This window comes from Mytilus californianus, unplaced genomic scaffold (genome assembly GCF_021869535.1).
Source record: "Mytilus californianus isolate M0D057914Y unplaced genomic scaffold, xbMytCali1.0.p SCAF_2, whole genome shotgun sequence".
Lineage (NCBI taxonomy): Eukaryota > Metazoa > Mollusca > Bivalvia > Mytilida > Mytilidae > Mytilus > Mytilus californianus.
In genome coordinates, this window is record NW_026262668.1 from 71,667,819 (window position 1) to 71,688,120 (window position 20,302).

At 32.9% G+C, this 20,302-nt stretch overlaps 1 protein-coding gene across 2 annotated transcripts in view; it reads left to right on the forward strand.

The window, feature by feature from the left end:
- Positions 1-20,302, forward strand: part of LOC127728035 (ATP-dependent RNA helicase A-like) — an 88,841-nt gene that overhangs the window by 60,965 nt on the left and 7,574 nt on the right. For both annotated transcript variants that reach the window (XM_052235196.1, XM_052235197.1), the window contains 6 exons: positions 4,568-4,735; positions 5,119-5,203; positions 5,698-5,796; positions 12,117-12,284; positions 12,789-12,904; positions 13,510-13,710. In XM_052235196.1, the coding sequence (XP_052091156.1) occupies positions 4,568-4,735; positions 5,119-5,203; positions 5,698-5,796; positions 12,117-12,284; positions 12,789-12,904; positions 13,510-13,710 (837 nt within the window). The remainder of the gene's footprint in view (positions 1-4,567; positions 4,736-5,118; positions 5,204-5,697; positions 5,797-12,116; positions 12,285-12,788; positions 12,905-13,509; positions 13,711-20,302) is intronic.

Genomic DNA, 20,302 nt, shown 5'->3' on the forward strand with positions numbered 1-20,302 from the left:
GTTCGCATGAAACTTTGGTGAATTATTTATAGCTATTGATGTAGTCTCCCTATTGATTTTCATAAATTTCAAATATGACATTGAGAAGAAATTGAACTTTATTTGTTTATAGTCTGGCAACAGATTTATTAAGTATTGCGCAACAGCACAGTGTATTGCACAACAGCAAGAAATCTTTAATTGAATATAAATTCAATTCATATAACCGATTTCAAGTTCTTTGACTACTTTTATTCAGAAACTATAATATGTCAAATATTTAATTACAATCCAAATTCAGACCTGTATCAAGCTTGAATATTGTGTCCATTTTTGCCCCAACTGTTCAGGGTTGGACCTCTGTGGGTGTATCCAGCTGCGCTCAGTGAATCAGTTTATTACTTAATTAAGAACTCCTTTTTGTCGAGCCTGTGACTTTTGTCGCAGAAAGCTCGACATAGGGATAGTGATCCGGCGGCGGCGTTAGCTAACTTCTTAAAAGCTTTATATTTTAGAAGGTGGAAGGTCTGGATGCTCCATACTTTGTATATAGATGCCTCATGTTACGAAGTTTCTGTCAGTCACATGTCCAATGTCCTTGACCTCATTTTCATGGTTCAGTGACTACTTGAAAAAAAAGTTAAGATTTTTTGTAATGTTGAATTCTCTCTTATTATAAGTAATAGGATAACTATATTTGGTATGTGCATACCTTGCAAGGTCCTCATGCCCGTCAGACAGTTTTCACTTGACCTCGACCTCATTTCATGGATCAGTGAACAAGGTTAAGTTTTGGTGGTCAAGTCCATATCTCAGATACTATAAGCAATAGGTCTAGTATATTCGGTGTATGGAAGGACTGTAAGGTGTACATGTCCAACTGGCAGGTGTCATCTGATCTTGACCTCATTTTCATGGTTCAGTGGTTATAGTTAAGTTTTTGTGTTTTGGTCTGTTTTTCTTATACGGTATGCAATAGGTCTACTATATTTGGTGTATGGAATGATTGTAAGGTGTACATGTCTAGCTGGCAGGTGTCATCTGACCTTGACCTCAATTTTACGGTTCAGTGGTCAAAGTTAAGTTTTTGAGTTTTGTCTTTTTTTCTAATACTATATGCAATAGTTCAACTATATTTGGTGTATGGAAATATTTTATGATCTATATGTCAGTCACGCAGGTTTTTTTTTACCTTGACCTCATTTTCAAGGTTCATTGCTCGGTTTTAAGTTTTTGTGTTTTGGTCTGTTTTTCTTAAAATATAAGCAATAGGTCAACTATATTTGTTGTATGGAAGAATTGTTAGCTGTACATGCCTGCCTAGCATGGTTCATCTGACCTTGACCTCATTTTCTTGGTTCATTGGTCAATGTTTAGTTTACTTGGTTAATGTTAAGTTTATGTGACAGTTGTAATAAAGCTTTATATTTAGGACTATCAACATAATATCAATGATTAGTAAAGAAGGCGAGACATTTCAGTGTGTGTACTCTTGTTTCATTCATGAATTACTTTATACTTGGAAATATAATTTTGCTTGGAGTTATAGTTTCTAAAAAAAGTATTGTCATTGAAAGAGTTGACATGTTGCAATGTACATTTATTCTACATAGTTCTATGGTACCAAATCAAAAGTTTATATTAAAGAAAGAAGTCAAAGGTTTCCCATCATAGTTTAGTTACATACATTTTTTTTTATACCTGAGGTCGTTGAATATAGATCATTATATAAATAAGGAGATGTGTTATGATTGCCAATGAAACAACTATCATCCATACATTGTACTTACCAGTAACAAACCACATTTGCAAAGTTGAATAAAATACAGTTGATAACATTTACTTATTACTTAAAAGAAAATGCCAAACTATTTTAAACAGTATTTGACTATAAACATAGATAAAAAAAGGTACAAACTGGACATAATGCACTAGTTCATAAACAAGTGAGAACAATCGCCTTCATATAGTGCTCAGAATATGACATTCATAAAACTTGTTCAATATCATTAGAGAACTCTAAATCTTAAATACTGAAAGCCATCTCTGATAAGTACAATGTACTATGCAAGATAATGATATAACTGGACTAAAAATACACACAACCTGTAATTAACTGCCTTTACAGCGCTTTCGCGCTTTGATTTAAATTGGTCTACATTAAGGTCCAAAGGGTCCAAAATTAAACTTAGTTTGATTTTAACAAAAATTGAATTTTTGGGGTTCTTTGATATGCTGAATCTAAACATGTGTTTAGATTTTTGATTATGAGCCAAGTTTTCAAGTTGGTCCAAGTTGGGGTCCAACAAAATTAAACTGATATGCTGAATCTAAACATGTATTTAGATTTTAGATTTTTGGCCAAGTTTTCAAGTTGGTCCAAATTGGGGTCCAAAATTAAACTTTGTTTGATTTCAACAAAAATTGAATATATGGGGTTCTTTGATATGCTGAATCTTACCTTGTATTTAGATTTTTTATTTGTGGGCCCGCTATCAAATTGGTTCATATTGAGGTCAAAAGGGTCCAAAATCAAACTTTGTTTGATTTCATCAAAAATTGAATTATTGGGGTTCTTTGATATGCCAAATCTAACCATGTTTTTAGATTTTTAATTTTGGTTCCTGTTTTTTAAATTGGTCTACATTAAGGTCCAAAGGGTCCAAAATTAAACTTAGTTTGATTTTAACAAAAAATGAATTCTTGGGGTACTTTGATATGCTGAATCTAAACATGTGTTTAGATTTTTGATTATGGGACCAGTTTTCAAGTTTGTCCAAGTTGGGGTCCAAAATTAAACTTTGTTTGATTTCAACAAAAATTGAATATATGGGGTTCTTTGATATGCTGAATCTAACCATGTATTTTGATTTTGGACATTGGACCATAATAGGTAAATTAAAAAAAATGAAGTTCTTAGACCACATTCTTTCTGTGTCAGAAACCTATGCTGTGTCAAATATTTAATCACAATCCAAATTCAGAGCTGTATCAAGCTTGAATGTTGTGTCCATACTTGCCCCAATTGTTCAGGGTTCGTCCTCTGCGGTCGTATCAAGCTGTGCCCAGCGAAGCATTTTATTTAATGCTGAATGCAGATTATTTAATGTGAACAGATGTTGAACACTATTGAATAAAAAAGTATGTTGTGAATTGGAAAGAACTTTTTCTTGCAAATGCTGCTTTAAACATGTATATTCAATAAAATGTATTTTGTTTTTATGCCCCTGCCGTAGCGGAGGGGGCATTAAGTTTTACCCTTGTCTGCTGTATCTACACGTCCGTATGTCCCAAAATTGGTTTCTGTTCTCTAACTTGAGTTCGCCTCAACCAAATGTTATGAGACTTATACACAATGCTTATTACCACAAAACACAGATCAAGTTTGAATTTTGGTGGCGTCACTTTAACCGTTCTAGAGTTATGCCTCTCTATAAATGGAAAAATTGCAAATTTTTAGTTTCTGCTCTCTAACTTGAGTTTGCCTCAACCAAATGTTATGAAACTTATACACAATGCTTATTACCACCAAATACAGATCAGGTTTGAATTTTGGTAGGGTCACTCTAACCACTCTGGAGTTATGCCCCTTTACAATGAAAAAAAAATTGCTGATTTTTTTGTTTCTGTTCTCTTACTTAAGTTTGCCTCAACCAAATGTTATGAAACTTATACACAATGCTCATTACAACAAAACACAGATCAAGTTTGAATTTTGGTGGCCTCACATTAACTGTTCTAGAGTTATGTCCCTTTAAAAATGGAAAAATTACAAAAATTTTAGTTTCCATTCTCTAACTTAAGTTTGCCTCAACCAAATGTTATGAAACTTATACACAATGCTTATTATCACAAAACACAGATCAAGCTTGAATTTTGGTGGCGTCACTCGAACGGTTCTAGAGTTATGCCCCTTTATAAATGGAAAAATTGCAAAATGTTTAGTTTCCGTTCTCTTACTTAAGTTTGCCTCAACCAAATGTTTTGAAACTTATACACAATGCTTATTACCACCAAATACAGATCAAGTTTGAATTTTGGTAGCATCACTCTAACCGTTCTAGAGTTATGTCCTTTATAAATGAAAAATTCCAAATTTTTAGTTTCTGTTCTCTTACTTAAGTTTGCCTCAACCAAATGTTATGAAACTTATTCATAATGCTTATTACCACAAAACACAGATCAAGTTTGAATTTTGGTAGCCTCAACTTTACCATTCTTGAGTTATGCCCCTTTACAATGGAAAAAAAAATTGCTGATTTTTTTTGTTTCTGTTCTCTAACTTTAGTTTGCCTCAACTAAACATTATGAATCTTATACACAATATTTATTACCACAATACACAGATCAGCTTGAGTTTTGGTAGCGTCACTTTTACCGTTCTTGAGTTATGTCCCTTTATAATGTTGTATGCAAGCGGGGCATCATTTGTATCCCATGGACACATTCTCCATTTATTTTAAAAAGTTCTACAAAACTCTCTAAGAAGTAAATGATTTATACATTGTTAGTGTCTTCCACCATTCTTAAAGATCTGATCTGATTATTTAACAAAAATTGAAAACAAATAATGAATGTAATATTTCAGTGTTGGTGATGCAGTCTGTACAATAGCTGCCAGTACAACCTTCCCTGAACCATTTATAACACCTACAGATAGGAGAAGATTAGGCTGGGTACATAAATCTTTAGCTGGAGACAGATTCAGTGATCATGTAGCATTATTAAATGCTTTCCAAATGTGGGAAGATTCAAGGTAAATATTCTTAAATTTATGGGTAATAAATGTTATTCATAAAGCATATAGTTGAATCATTCAAATTGGTATAAAATATTTATCTGTCTGCTAGACCTGAATATAGTTTCATTGAAATGATCAAATATTAATGCATATATTTTGCTGTGAGTAATATATCTAATATTACTGTCAATAGATTTTAACAAACGTTTTCTGCTGCTTCAAAAATGAATAACAGCAAATTTGCTAGAAACTGTTTATCAAAAATTTCATACATAGATATATTCAATGAATCTACTAACCCATAAATCTTTTCTATTTCTACAAATTCAACATTTGGAGTCAATGAGTAAATATTCTGTCCACAGCATATGCTTACATGTTTATGTATGAATTTTCAGATCGGGTGGAGAAATGTCAGAGATGAATTTCTGTGATCAAAAGTCATTGTCTATGCCAACTCTTAGAATGACATCTGAAGCTAAGGTAAGTTTTTTTTTGTCCTATTAGTCCATTCCTTTAACAATATGTGAACAAAATGAACTGACTTATTAGATGAACAAACTAATGGACTTGATAGTAGTTCTTATTCCAATTATTAGTTTTTACAAAATGATTTCTGATGGAATGTAAAAGAGAGTCTCCTTGCCTCATTTGAAGGATCTCATATTGGCCTTTTTAGCTAAAGAGACTATTTCAATGGTTGAGGAATGTCTCCGGTTGTGAAATAATATGCCATGTGATGAACTAGGTAACTGTGAGCTATACGAGTGTCTTAATTTTTTTTAAAATTAAAATTACATACACTCAGTTTACATAATAAATGTGTTTGTTAGTAGTACAATATTATTTTGATATAAGGTCACAATTGCAACGTTTATGCTGATTTTTTATAAATGATAAGAGACAGAGTGAACTTGTTTGCTGGATTTTATATGAGATTTTAATTTACTGATGATGGCAACTTTTTGGTTTTTCAGAGACAGTTAGCAGATATCCTAGTCAATTCTGGATTCCCTGAAGATTCTCTGATGCCTCAATCTTACAACTTTCATGGACCTGACAGTAATCTAGATGTGGTATGTTTAAAACAAGCAGATGTCTAAATTCTTTCATTGTTATAAGACCAACCCAGAATTATGTAGAAAAGTCAGAGCTTAGCGTTTCAATCTGACTGAAGAATTTAGTTAAAATCATTTATTAAACATTACTATGTTAATTAGGTCATTAGTGTTGTGAATGCCAGATGGAAAGTAAGAAATAATGTTACTTTTGGCTCCTTGCAAAACATGAGTTCCTGCCACTAAATATATTTTTGCCTTAGTATATGCTGAACTGACACCACTGTTTACACTTAGGCAAAATTATTAGACAGGGCAATTTATTTTGAACTTTAAATTTAATGTTATAAGTGCAAATTAAACATTTCATTTTCTGAAATTTTAAAGCTTCTTTTCTTAATGTTTGATGAATATAAAAGATGACCAAGCAAAATAATACCACTGCGCATCTGTTTTCACGCTGAAGCTCATCTGTTTAAAAAGTTCATCAAATGTTGGGGTCCTATTTAATTGTTGAAGATTGCAAAAGACTTTAACTGTTGTTCTCTAGTAATTTGTGCCTTTAAAATTTAATCAATTTTTAATAAACCACTCTTTGATTGATTAGACAAGTAGATAGTTTTCCATTGACACAATTTGAGGTTGAGATATTGTCAAGTAGGGGGGTGGGGGGTACTGGTTAGGTACTATGTGTAGTTCATACCAGAGTTATTTCTCTGGATACAACAAAGGCTAAATAACTGGTATTGTTTTTTTTTAGTCTAGTGAATAAGGGGTTTGGTCACTCTAAGTTTTACGACGAACACCAAGGGCTTAATGGCTTCTAGTCCTCAAATGAAGTAGCCAAGGTTAAAGCATGAACAATAGATGCCAAGGAAGATGCCTTATTTCTCTTCTTTTTGATATGGTGTGCTGCTTTTCTTACAGTCAACGCTATTAATTGCTCCTAAAAAAAGGCCAATTCTTCAAGCTGGAGCCAATGCTGTCAAAATGGGCCAATTCTTCAAGCAGTAGCCGATGCTCTTTAAATGGTCCACTGCTTCAAGCCATAGCCAATGCTCTTAAAATGGGCCACTACTTCAAGCAGAAGCCAGTGCTCTTAAAATGACCTACTGCTTCAAGCGGCAGCCAATGCTTTATGCTACAGCCAAGGCATGACTGAAGCCACTGCTTCTTCATCAGCTTCTTCTTTATGTAATTACTTTTATTAACACTGTTTCTTATTCAGGACCAATGCTTCCTAATTCTTCTTCAGAATTATAATGATTCTCACCTCTAATTCTTTGTGTCTTGGTCAACGTATACCATCTGACTGATACCAGGGATGATTCCATTATATAGCTTAGGGCCGCTTAGCGGCCCTTACATCGGCCGGCGGCCCCAAAAAAATTTATGTGAATATAAATTCCCAATTCAGGAAAAATAAAATAAAAATCGATATTTCCGGAAATGTTTCCGTCATCGATTTAGGCAACTATAATTTTTCATCGTTTGTCGTCAAAACGTTTTAAAATCCGGATAAGAATGCTGTCAACGATTTAACTTTATTAACAACGATTAAATTATGTCAACATGTGGCCTAAATGATTTGATGTTATTAGAGTATTTGATCTCGTAAAAGCAGATCGCCTAGCAGGTAGATAAAAAGATGCTTTTTGTCAAAATGGCTGTCATCAAGGCAGACATCGACAGAGAGCAAAATTCAAATTTTGATATAACATTGATGAATAAATGTTAATGGGCGCCGATCTTGTAAAAGGAGATCGCCCAGCAGAGCCGGTTATATAATATGATGAAAACTTTGTAGAAGAAATTATTTTATATTTTGTCAGGCTCTATTTCCGCAAAAGTCATAAGTTTGAGCGTTTTTGAAAATACATGTGGATGATAGATCATTCATGAAATTATTAATACGATGTCGACATTATGTAACTGTTTCAAAAGTTGTGAAGATGATCAAAATAATATTAAAATACAATGGTTCAATGCTTTAATTTCCTGTTTCTTAGAGAGACACCAAAAGTTAAACTATGGCAACCTTCTACATATTAAACAGCAAGTAAAAATCACAAAATATCTTATCAATTATAAAGTATATAATTGCTTTTCTGAATTCAACAATTGGCCAGTTCAATTTGAAATCACTTTGAATCAAGGAAAATTTATAAAGATGATCTGTTGTTGAAAAAAATACCCAAATGGATGATTTTTTTCAGTGGTTTATGTTAGCTGATATATATATTATTGTAAAAGGCCTAGGTTACCATAGCTACATTGTAAGATGCAAGCCTACAAAAGATGGTGCATCATGTGCAATGATCTTTTAATGTAACAACTTCCCTGGTCTCAATCAAATAACTGTCAAGCGATCTGGTTATCACATATGATATATACATCATATTCAGTAGCCCATCCAGAATTATTCAAAATGTTTTAACTTCTATCATCAGTGTACAGATGAAACTTAATATACATTTTCCGTTTTTACAGGAAAATGTCATTTCATCTTAGATTTTATGCATAAAAAATTCCCAATTGGAATAAAAATTCCCAATTTGATGATCAAGGGACCTATTTGAAAACAGCTGGAATCATCCCTGGATACAATAACTGCAAGCACTGCTTGATACACTAGGTCTTTTACTCTCCCAAATTATTACTAGAGTCAACCAAAACGACTATTTTGCTAAAATGTTTTACTATACCAACATTTATGAATGTAATTTGAAAGCACATCTTTTATGTTTTAATTTGACATTACCAATTTGGGATATAGATCAATTCAGAACCCAGCACTATTTTCGAAATTTAACATTTACTTGGACAATTTTAAATAAACCGAAAATGAAAGTAGATTCGTATGTGGATAATTAAGTGTGTAACTATATAATAAGTTTATGTTTGGCTTTGTTAATGAGATTAAAATGTAAATATGTTCAAGGTAAATGTATTAAAAACAATATTCATCACATTACCCCCCTCCTCCAAGAAATTGTGTCATCGCATTAACTTATGTGAGTTGAGCATAACTTCAACATATGGACATTTTTTTTTTATCCCAAACTTGATAAGGGTATTGCCTTTTGCCATGTCAATTAAAAAAACCAAAATACTTAAAATCATCAAAAAAGATACCTTATTTCTCTGCTTTTTAATCTGGTGTACTGCTTTTCTTATAGTGAATGCTCTAAATTGCTCTTTAAAGCATATGGTCTTAAAAATAGGCCAATGCTTCAATCTGACGCCAATGCCAATTGCGTCATCCAATTTACTTTTTTAAGTTGAACATAACTTCAACCTATGGACATTTTTTCGTTCCCTAACTGAATGCTGGTATTGCCTCATGCCATGTATTTAAAAAAAAAAAGGTTTTGTATTATCATCATAATAGAAGCCTTATTTCTCTGCTTTTTTCTCATAGTCTACTTGAATGACATTATTGTAGAAAGCAGGACTTTCACGGAAATATTAGATATGTAAATCTAAAGAGTTTGAACGACTTCAAAATGCAGGGTTGAAATTGAAACCTAAGTTTTCACTTTTTTCCAAATCAGTTTCCTATCTAGGACATGTAGTAAGCAAAGATATGAGTTGCCACAGAAGATAGAAGCCATCAAGAAATGGCCAGAATCTAAGGATGTATGCTGCCCTCTTTTCTCAGTCTGTGCGAATACTACTGGAGATATATTGAAAACTTTGAAGCCATTGCAAAATGCATGCGTAAGCTAACAGATATAGGTCATGCATATTGGTGGACTGAAGAATGCCAACAAGCCTTTTAAACATTAAAATCAAAGCTCCTCAAGGCAAAAGTACTGGCACATCCAGACTTCATGAAACATTCGGTAAACAAAAGGATAATCCTCGATCTGGGCCTTCACTCGCTTTGCTGTGAAATTGCATAACTGAGTCACAAGTACACTACTTGTTAAAGTGCCAGTTGTGTGATTCTAAGTATTTTGTTTTCACTGCCGGCACTTGTAAGCGTAATTCAAGCGTTCATGAAAAGATTTTTGCTTCATCAAAATGTGATTATAATGATCTTGAGTTAATGTTTGATCAATGTAATGCATTAAAAACATCATATTCCTTTCCAAATTTCTTGTCCTTTAAGTCTTTCCTTTTCTCCATATCGGTCTTAAAAAAGAGAAGTCACTTCTCTCTATAATGCTGAAGTAGTGTAAAATCAGTGTCAATAGTCTTTTCTGAATTTAATTAATCTCCAGTGTTATTCTTTTCATTATGGATGAAAACTAGTAATCCAAAACATTGACTTGACGGCAATAGCCTTTGTTGTGCTCTCGCACTTTGATTAATCAAATTTACTCAAATTCAGGTGTTTGTCATGACATTTTTTTGTTGGAGCATTTCTCAAGATACATGTATTTGTACAAATTTGTGAGCCCTTTCGATTCTTTATCTTGCAATTACCATACCATCTATAAGCTGGGATGGACTTTATCCATACAGGAAGCTCATACATGATATACACCGGCTTGGCAACCTCTATGCCCATCAAAGAGGGGCTAAAGATACCAGAGGGACATTCAAACTCAGAAATCGAAAATAAACTGACAATGCCATGGCTAAAAAAGAAAAAGACAAACAGACAAACAATAGTACACAAAACACAACATAGAAAACTAAAGACTAAGCAACACGAACCCCACCAAAAACTGTGGGTGATCTCAGGTGCTCTGGAAGGGTAAGCAGAGCAACAATTTATTTGGCTTGCAGCCTGTATTGACGTTCTAAACACTATCATCACAAAAAGTAGGTGCTGATCTGGATTAATGTGCTGCTAAACCTTTTGATCATGCAGTCTGAGGGCTCAGAGCATCTGCGTTCCTGTGTTGGTTGCCTGGTCTATGCTTAATCTTTAAGTCATATCAGCTGAGAACCTCAAGCCATCTTGCTAGCTGTCCTACTTCATTCTTGAAGTTCATAATTCATTGCAGGGAGCTATGGTCTGTTCTCACAACAAAAGTCCTTCGTACATAAAATGTCTAAAGTGTTTGACTAAGTGTACGACTGCAAGTAACTCTTTCTGGGTAATGCAATATCTTCTAGGTCTTTTGAAAGAGTGCAGCTCACATATGCAACAATTTACTCTTTTCTGTCTATTTCCTGAGATAGCACTGCACCAATGGCTGACTGTCTTGCGTTACTGTCAAGTAAAAGGGTTTCATGAAGTCTGGATGTGCCAGTACTGGTGCCTTGAGGAGCTTTGATTTTTAGAATGTTTCAAAGGCTTGTTGGCATTCTTTAGTCCACCACGATGCATGACCTTTATCTATTAGCTTACGCATGCATTTTGCAATGGCTTCAAAGTTCTCAATATACCTCCAGTAGTATTCACACAGACTAAGAAAAGAGGGCAACTCATATCTTTGCTTACTACAAGTCCTAGATAGTAAACTGATTTAGGTTTCAATTTCAACCCTGCATTTTGAACTCATTCAAACTCTTTAGATTTATATATCTAACATTTATGTGAAAGTGCTGCCTTCTACAATAATGCCGTCCAAGTAGACTATGAGAATGTTCCATTGTAACCCAGCCATGACCTCCTCCATGAGCCTTTCAAAAATAGCTGGTGCACATAACAGCCCAAATGGCATTTATCGGAAATGGAAAAGACCTTGTCTTGTAGGGAATGCCATTTTTAGGTGGACCTGCCAGTAACCTGAGCAGAGATCCAGCATAAAAAACACATGCTCTAGCCAGTCGTCTATGCAAGGGAGTGGATACGCATTCTTGGCAGTCAATTCACAAATACAGGTGACCCGTCCTTCTGTTTGAAGAGAACAATTCTGGATAACCATGGACCTTCTCCAGGTTCTTTGACTCCTGCCTCTAACATGTCATTGATGTGGCGATCTTTTTCTTAATACATTACCACTGATATTCTGCGAGCTGGATGTTTGACAGGAAGGCTTTAGCCAGTGCAATGAGAAATCTATACAAAATTATATTGATGAATTAAACAAGGGTTACACAAATCAAACCCTCCTTACTTTTATATGAAAACAACTTTTTCTAAAGTCTAGCAGTCAATTTTGTTATAAGTTGAATTTGGTTGATTTATGAAGGAATATATGTACATTGCCCTATAACATGGCGGCAAAGGGAAACAACTCTAGTTTAAATAATGTCAATGGGAATATCTATAGATTCTTCCACTTTACCCCATTGATATTTATCTCAAGGCAATCGTAAAATTTAAATGGATTTATAAAAGGACCAACCAGGTATCATCGATTGCTATATAGATATCTCTCAGTAATTTACTGTAGTTTTTGCTTTTCATATTGTCATGAATATTATCTTTTTTTCAGGTTATTTCTCTCCTGTGTCTTGGTTTATATCCAAATGTATGTTACCATAAAGAAAAGAGAAAGGTGTTAACAACTGAAAGTAGAGCTGCCTTAGTTCACAAGTCATCTGTTAACTGCAGTAACCAGGAGATCAAATTTCCTTCTCCTTTTTTTATATTTGGTGAAAAGGTAATTACAAGTTAAAGTATAAGCTGTTTATCAAAGCATAAGTATTTGTCATTGTGGCAACTCTGGTTGATCATTTGTTAGTATCAGTTATAGAACTATGACAGTATCTGATTGCCTTTGAACCTCAGACTTTCAAGGTTAACTGAGTCATAGTAGATAATGATAATACAAAAACTGTGCTTCAATATGGGTCTGCTTTCTTAGCCTTTAATTTGTATAATTAAGTATAAGATGTTTAAAGTGGGATGGTACAATACATTTTGGTGTGTTTTTCTGACCATTTATGAAAGATTTGATTTGGATGCTCAAACTTAGAAAACAAACCTTTAATGGAGATCTATATGTCATGGCAAACTAAACAAATTATGGAGATATGACAAACACGAGTATTATATGGTTTAAAACCACGAATTATTTATTGGAAGCAAAATATGTATGCTGAAAAAAAGCCTCAGTATCTTCTTATATATTTAGAATGATATTTACTATTTTTCTGATTTTTAGATTCGAACTAGAGCAGTTTCTTGCAAACAGATGACAATGGTGACACCTCTACAGCTTCTGATATTTGGTTCAAGACATGTTGCAGTTCACAATGATGGCATAGTTCTGGACAACTGGTAAATAGGACAATAATTAAAGAATACAATACAAGAATATTGTTCAAGGAAAGAGTACTGTGGTGTATTTCATTATTTTTCTATTAATGTACCTGTAAAATATAATCTTCATTTACCTTAAGTTTTCATTGTTGTGTTCATATTCCATATATTTATATTTCCATATCCATTAGGAATCTTGTCATTGAATGTATGTAGTTTAAGCTTGCTCCATTGAAGAATTTGTGTAGATTGCAGACATTTGATAGTCTCTGTTGGATTTATTCACAACTCTTTAGGCTTTGTTGGATTTATCACAACTCTTAAGGCTTGAGGTGACTTAGATCTTTACATATTGTAAACATTTGTCTAATGATTAACAATGCATGTTGACCTCTAGATTTCTTTAGATTTTTGTGTGGTTGGGTTTATGTCTCATTAATGTATTTATATTTATTCATATTTAAATACTTGTGTATGTATGTATGTTATCCTTTAGGAGTTTATTTAGTGTAATATGGTTGTTATGTGGTTGGAGAACATCCCAATATTTCCATTTAGTATTTTTATGAATGATGCTGCTAATTTAGTTTGACAATTTATTTTAAATTCGAAAATTTTTGCAGGATAAATTTAAGAATGGACTATGATCATGCTGCTAAAATAGTAGGTTTAAGACCAGCTTTAGAAGCCATGGTTGTTAGAGCTACAACAGATCCAGAGGTTGTCAGCAGTCCAGGCCATCAGGAAGAGCCACTGATGGCTGCTTTTAGAACTCTAGCAAAGGTCAATGCTGGGAGGTTTGGTATTGCACAGGATGAAAAAACGTAAGTTTGAATATAGATTCTGTTGTAAAAATCTCACAAAGAATTCTTATATTAACTCCAAGTTTATGCCAATCAATTTTATTTTCAGATATTTAGGGAGATAAAAACAGCTGAGAGCAAGCAAATATAACTTTTTTTTTCTCTCCGTATCTATTCTGAATATAAAAAATTGATGTGTAATTTGTATTATTTTTTAGAAAAGAGGTAGAATTTATTAAAAAAAAACTCATATTTTTGATTCAGCCATGCTGTATCTATGCGATCACTCTGTTTTTGGAGATGGTGCAGAATACTAAGTTGAAGACATATCATGAAACTAATTATGTGTTTTTATGACTTGCAGAAACTTTCTACACCATTTTAATCATCAACTGCCAACTTTTGACATGTTATTTGCCTTTAAATTAAGAAAAGATTGGTCGAACAACACTTTTATTTTAGATATACACTTGCATATAGTTCCTTTGTAAATCAAAATTTATAATGATTTACTATTTAGGAATTAATTTGAAAAAGTATTTGTACATCAATTGAATAAGTTGATAAGAATTTTGAAATTATTATATTAGTATCTTATGCTTGTGTAAATTATTGTTCAATGAAATTTAGGTCAACATGTGTATTAATATATCTAAGTTGATTCCCACACTTTTTTAAATTGTATTACTCCAATTCTTTCCATAGGCAAGTAAGGGTCAGTATGATTATCAACTGTCATGATTTTCAAATAATTACACTCAAATTAATTGGAAACAACCCCAGTCTTAATTCGCCACAGTTAATATCTCTTGACCTGTTACATAATTAAATAGACACAATTTATTACACACCTAACTGAATACACACATTCTTGACTTCAATAGTAAACCTACAAATGTATTGTTTATTTTAATCGACACTACATTGAAATTTTCTGTTAATTTTGCTAGCTAGCTGAATGATTAATCAGATGTGTTTTTTTTTTTCAAAGAAAAGACAAACATTGTAAAAAATATGTATAAAAAATGCAAGCACAATTTTATTTCACTTGTAAAAACAGTGTCATTATTGAAATTGAAAGATTTGAATTTATACTTTTTTTATCTGTTTTAGAATAAAGGATTTTTCCTTTCAAAAATTTATCACTCCCTAGTAAAAAAAATTATTCTGTCTGCCACAAATCAAACATTGAAAAAAAAATATTTCCCTTGCTTACTACCCTTTATCAAAGGAAAGAGTCCACAGAACTAGAAATTAATTGGGTGTGGCCTTGATACAGGAATAAGTTATATATTTTTTTTTCGAAAGTCAAAAAATTATTAAGTCTCATTGTTTTTGCTAAGTTCTTATTATTATTATTATTATTATACGCCCGTTTACGGGACGTATTATGGTATACCATTGTCCGTCCGTCTGTCCGTCGTCAACATGTCGGACATTAACTCAAAAATGCTTTAACCAATTTGCATAAAACTTTGGTGAATTGTTTATATATATTGACGTGAGCTCCCTTTCGTTTTTTATAAAATTTAGATTTTACATTTCCGAGTTATGGGGTTTTATTCATTAAAAAAAGGGGGAATTTTCCAGTTTACGGACAATAAGTCAAGAATGCTTTCACCAACTTGCAAGAAATTGTGGTGAATTGTTTATATCTATTGACATGAGCTCCCTTTCGATTTTTATAAATTTAAAATTTTACGTTTCCAAGTTTTTAATCATAAAAAAAGGGGGGATTTTCCAGTTTTCGGACAAAAACTCAAAAATGCTTTCAGCAATTCTTATGAAACTTTGGTGAATTGTTTGTATGTATTGATGTAAGCTCCCTTTAGAATTTTATAAATTTTACATTTTATATTTCTGAGTTATGGGGTTTTATTCATTTAAAAAGGGGGTGATTTTCCAGTTTTCGGGCAATAACTCAAAAATGCTGTCACCAATTCTCATGAAACTTTGGTGAATTGTTTATATCTATTAATGTAAGCTCCCTTTTTATTTTCATAAATTTCTAATATGACATTGAGAATTAATTGAACTTTATTTGTTTATAAACAGATTTACTAAGTATTGCACAACAGCAAGAAATCTTTAATTGAATATAAATTCAATTCATATAACCAATTTCAAGTTCTTTGACTACATTTATTCAGAAACCTATAATATGTCAAATATTTAATTACAATCAAAATTCATCCTGAATCAAGCTTGAATATTGTGTCCATTTTTGCCCCAACTGTTCAGGGTTGGACCTCTGCGGGCGTATCTAGCTGCGCTCAGCGAAGCAGTTTATTATTATTATTATTAGTCCTCTTCTTCTTCTTCCGCTGCTTTTAAATTTGAACTTGTCTGCACCCGTTTTCCGAAACCGCTTGTCAGATTAACTTAGGGTTCCACAATATGTTAGACTAACATGTCTAGTGGTGCAATCAGGGTTTTGTTTGTGCAATGAGGTTTATAAAGGGGTACTTGGAGGGACAAAAAGGAAGGAGGGGTTTACTAAAGAACCCTATGGTATTTTATATTTTTAAATTTTCAAATGATTATAACTTGGAAACAATTAGTGATAGACACAATTTTTATAATTGAAAATTTTCTAAATGATAAAGTACATTAAATGAAATAAAAGGTTAGTCCCCAGGGGTCACCCCCAGCCCCTGCCATTTGAGAAAGTTCAAATATCTTTAAAGTGGTCAAGATCCCCACCCCTAAACCATATATATGCTGGTTTGCAATGCCAAGATGATTTAAATGATATACATGGTAAGACCCAAGGGGTCATCCCCACCCCCTGTCATTTGAATATGTTCAAATATTTTGTAAATTGTCAAGTTCCCCTCCCCTAAACCATATATATTCCTGTTCATCATGTCATGAAGATTTGAATGATATATAGGGTGAGTCCAAAGGGGTTTCCCCCACCCCCAATGTTTTAATATCTTGTAAATGGTCAAGATTCCCACCCTAAACCATATATATTCCTGTTCATCATGTCACAAAGATTTGAATGATATTTAGGAGAGGTCCCAAGGGGTTCCCTCACACCCAATGTTCTAATAGCTTGTAAATGGTCGAGATCCCCACCCCTAAACCATATATATTCTAGTTTGTCTTGCCAAGATGATTTGAAGGGTATAAGGGGTAAGACCCAAGGGGTCATCCCCACCCCCTGTCATTTGAATTTGTTCAAATGTCTTGTAAATGGTCAAGTTCCCCACCCCTAAACCATATATATTCCTGTTCGTCATTTCACGAAGATTGAATGAATTACAGGGTCAGTCCCCAGGCATCACTAATGCATATCACTTTACTGGACCAAACCAATTTTTACTGGACTTTGCCCAATGTCAGGCCACCCTGGGAATGACGAATTATGGGAGCTTCGTTTGGGAGACTTCGTAACAGCATCCTGTTACAATCATTTATTGTTTTTTATTTGAACTATTTGGAAAAACATTATGATATAATTTATTCCTGTAATAAATGTTTGGGGTTGAATGATTTTTCTTTAAAAACTTTATTTGTAAAAAAAATGTCTTGCCTTCCTTTTGAGTGATTCAACCCTTTTCCTCACTTTTTGGGAGGGATAGGCTGCCTTTAACTCATCTTTCTAAGAGTAATAGGTAAGTATATTGTTTATAGATGCTGATCTTATTATATTTTTATTTTATTTCTAATTGGATGAAAAACTTGACCGCTGGAGGAATAATTGGATCTGATAGGTTAGGTTTTCAAATTTGTTCACCTCTGAAATTAGTAACTTCATTGCAGTGATGATTGTTTGACCCTCTACAAAGATTCTTCATTTCGTGCTGATTGGATAGCAAATATGGTGGCAATAACTAATTTTTGCCAAATTTTTACATAATGCTAGGTTCTATGAAGACTAGTGACAAATTGGTTTTTTATTCTTTTTTATTGAGTTATGTGATTTTAATTGTCAAGAACTAGGCAACTTTTCATATGTATCATGATAACTTAATTCCTTATAAAATTATTGTTCAATGTGAGGTTTTATGGAGACAATCTTCATTTCCGAAGTCTCATGATTTTCAGAATTGTTGTTTAAGAGTCAATAAAAACAAGGCAATTTTTTGGGGTAAAGATTGCATTCATGCAATTAAAACCCTTATGTGACTGGCTTGAAAGCTTTATTTTCCAGAAGTTATCACTACTTTTGAGACCACACAAACATTGTGCATTGAGGTGAACATTCTTTACATCCTATCTTGTTTTTTTTAAGCAGTTTATCAATGAAATATATACTCAGATATTCAAGTAACAAATTGATGTATATGTGTATTGCCATACTTGCCAAGAAAACTGTTTCATTGAAATATACATAAATGAATCTATTTGTTTTAAAAAAGCCATTGAAGGTAATATTAAAATAGAAATTGTCTTCCTTTGTCCATAATAGTAGTTGAACCAATAATGGACAAAGGGTGATATCTCCAATTCAAAATATTGCCTATCATTGTTAAAACAGTGTAATATTTAATTTTTAGCTCCCACTGAAATCTGAATGCAATCTTTATACCCTTCAGTACTATCAAGCATGTTGATTCATATCTGGTGATAACTCAATATATGAAGCAAAGTCATGATACATTTCCTTTTGATTTTTGACGATTTTCAGATTTATCAGTCAAGAGTTATTGGACTAGTCAAACACTTTCCAATTTTTCACCATAACTAAAGTATGCTTTAACAAATTCTTATAAATTTATTCCATAGTTTTGTTTATTAGATAACATGCATTTAATCTTCACACAATATCCACTCCAACTGATTGTTAGATGGGTGTATCATGTGATCCATCTTTTATTTATCCACAATCCACAGCCTGTTTGAAGCATGCATATATTTTTTTGAGAAAATTGTTGTCTCTTTTTTTTAGCATTTACAAATCACACAGCTACTTGCTGTTAAAGTTAATGCCAAGTAATACTGTTGCAAATTGTCAGACGTGTTACAAACTGTCTGTTTGAAGAAATACACATATATTTCTTTAATTTCATCAACTGAAAATCATAACTACTTGATTTGGCATCAAGCATCTTTTTTTCAACTTAATAGATTTTCAGAGCCATATTTTCTTTATACCAATTACTAGTATTATTATTCAAACAAAAAAACAGGGGAAGGATCTAGATCCTGGTTTACATGTGTTTTACCTGAGTTGCATGATTCTACTTTGTCTTTTTAATTCATGGGACAATATTTCTTTGTCAGATTTTCTATATCAATTGTTGCAAAATTAAACCTGACGCTTTGGAAGACAGTGATATTGTGTCTCAATAATTAATTGATTACAAAAATGTTGCTTTTATTTTTTAATCTTTGAATAGTTTTCCTGTCAAGATTGCTGGTTCAGGTCTACAGAAAATTGGTTATGGTTATATTCAAAAGCAGAATACAACAGATTTTGTGCTAACAAATTCCAACGCTAATGAAACTAGCCATAGAACTAGTTTGTATCAAAATTCAGCATTCATACCAGTAACTGATGCTCATAAGGATTTAGGTACTAAAGACCATAAATCTGTCGGAGAGGAAAAACACATTGTGACCACTAAAAATCAAGAAAGCAAAACAGATGTATTTACTCTAGGAACTATCAAGAGAGAAATGCTTCAGGAAACAAAATCAAACTTATGTCAGACAGGAGAGAAAACATCAGTTTTTCAAACTTTGCCACCATTCCATCATTGCAAAATGGATATTGTTGGATATTTCCCAGAAGATCGAGTAGGAATAATTAGCAGTAGCCTGGAAAAAAGACCTGACATTAATCTGCAGGTTGGCAGCAACGCCTACCCGAGGGTAAAACTAGAGGACAATAGTGATATGTTTATGTCAGTGAATAAAGTGTCACAATATCTGGGTATTGATAGTTGTTTGTCCTCACTTTTTTCAGACAGAATAAGTTTAGGTGGATCAATTCTAGATGGTATCAAAAACAAAGAATTTATCAAGGACATAACTGTTAGTGACAACATAAGAAAAGAAGATTCAGTTTTCTGGTTTTCGTCACAAAAAGAGACAGATATTGGTAAGAAGGAATTCATCATTTGTGACTTTGGGAAAGGAAGCTGTTTGAATGGTTTTGACATGACAAAAAGTCTTAGTAATTCTAGTCTTGGTCAAAAGACATTCAAAACTGAGTTGGACAGTAGAAAGCTCATGAGGCAAACAAATACTCATAAATCAAAAAGGATCATTGTCAATTCTGGCACAAGAATGTGTTTAAGGAGCTCAACAAAAAATGTTTCCACAAAAACTACAGACAAGAGGGAAAAACTTAAAAAGCCTAAAAGGGATAAATTGACAGAGAAATCAGAAAAGAAAGAGGGTGATGAAAAACTGAAAAAGTCTAAAAAGGGTAGATCATCAGAGAACTCAGAATTGATAGAGGGTGATGAAAAACCCAAAAAGTGTAAAAGGGATAGATCGCCAAAGAAATCAGAAATGAAAGAAAGTGATGAAAAACTGAAAAAGTCTAAAAGAGGTAGATTGTCAGAGAAATTAGAATTGATAGAGGGTGATGAAAAACTGATTAAGTCAAAAAGGGATAGATTGCCAGAGAAATCAGAAAAGAAAGACAGTAATGAAA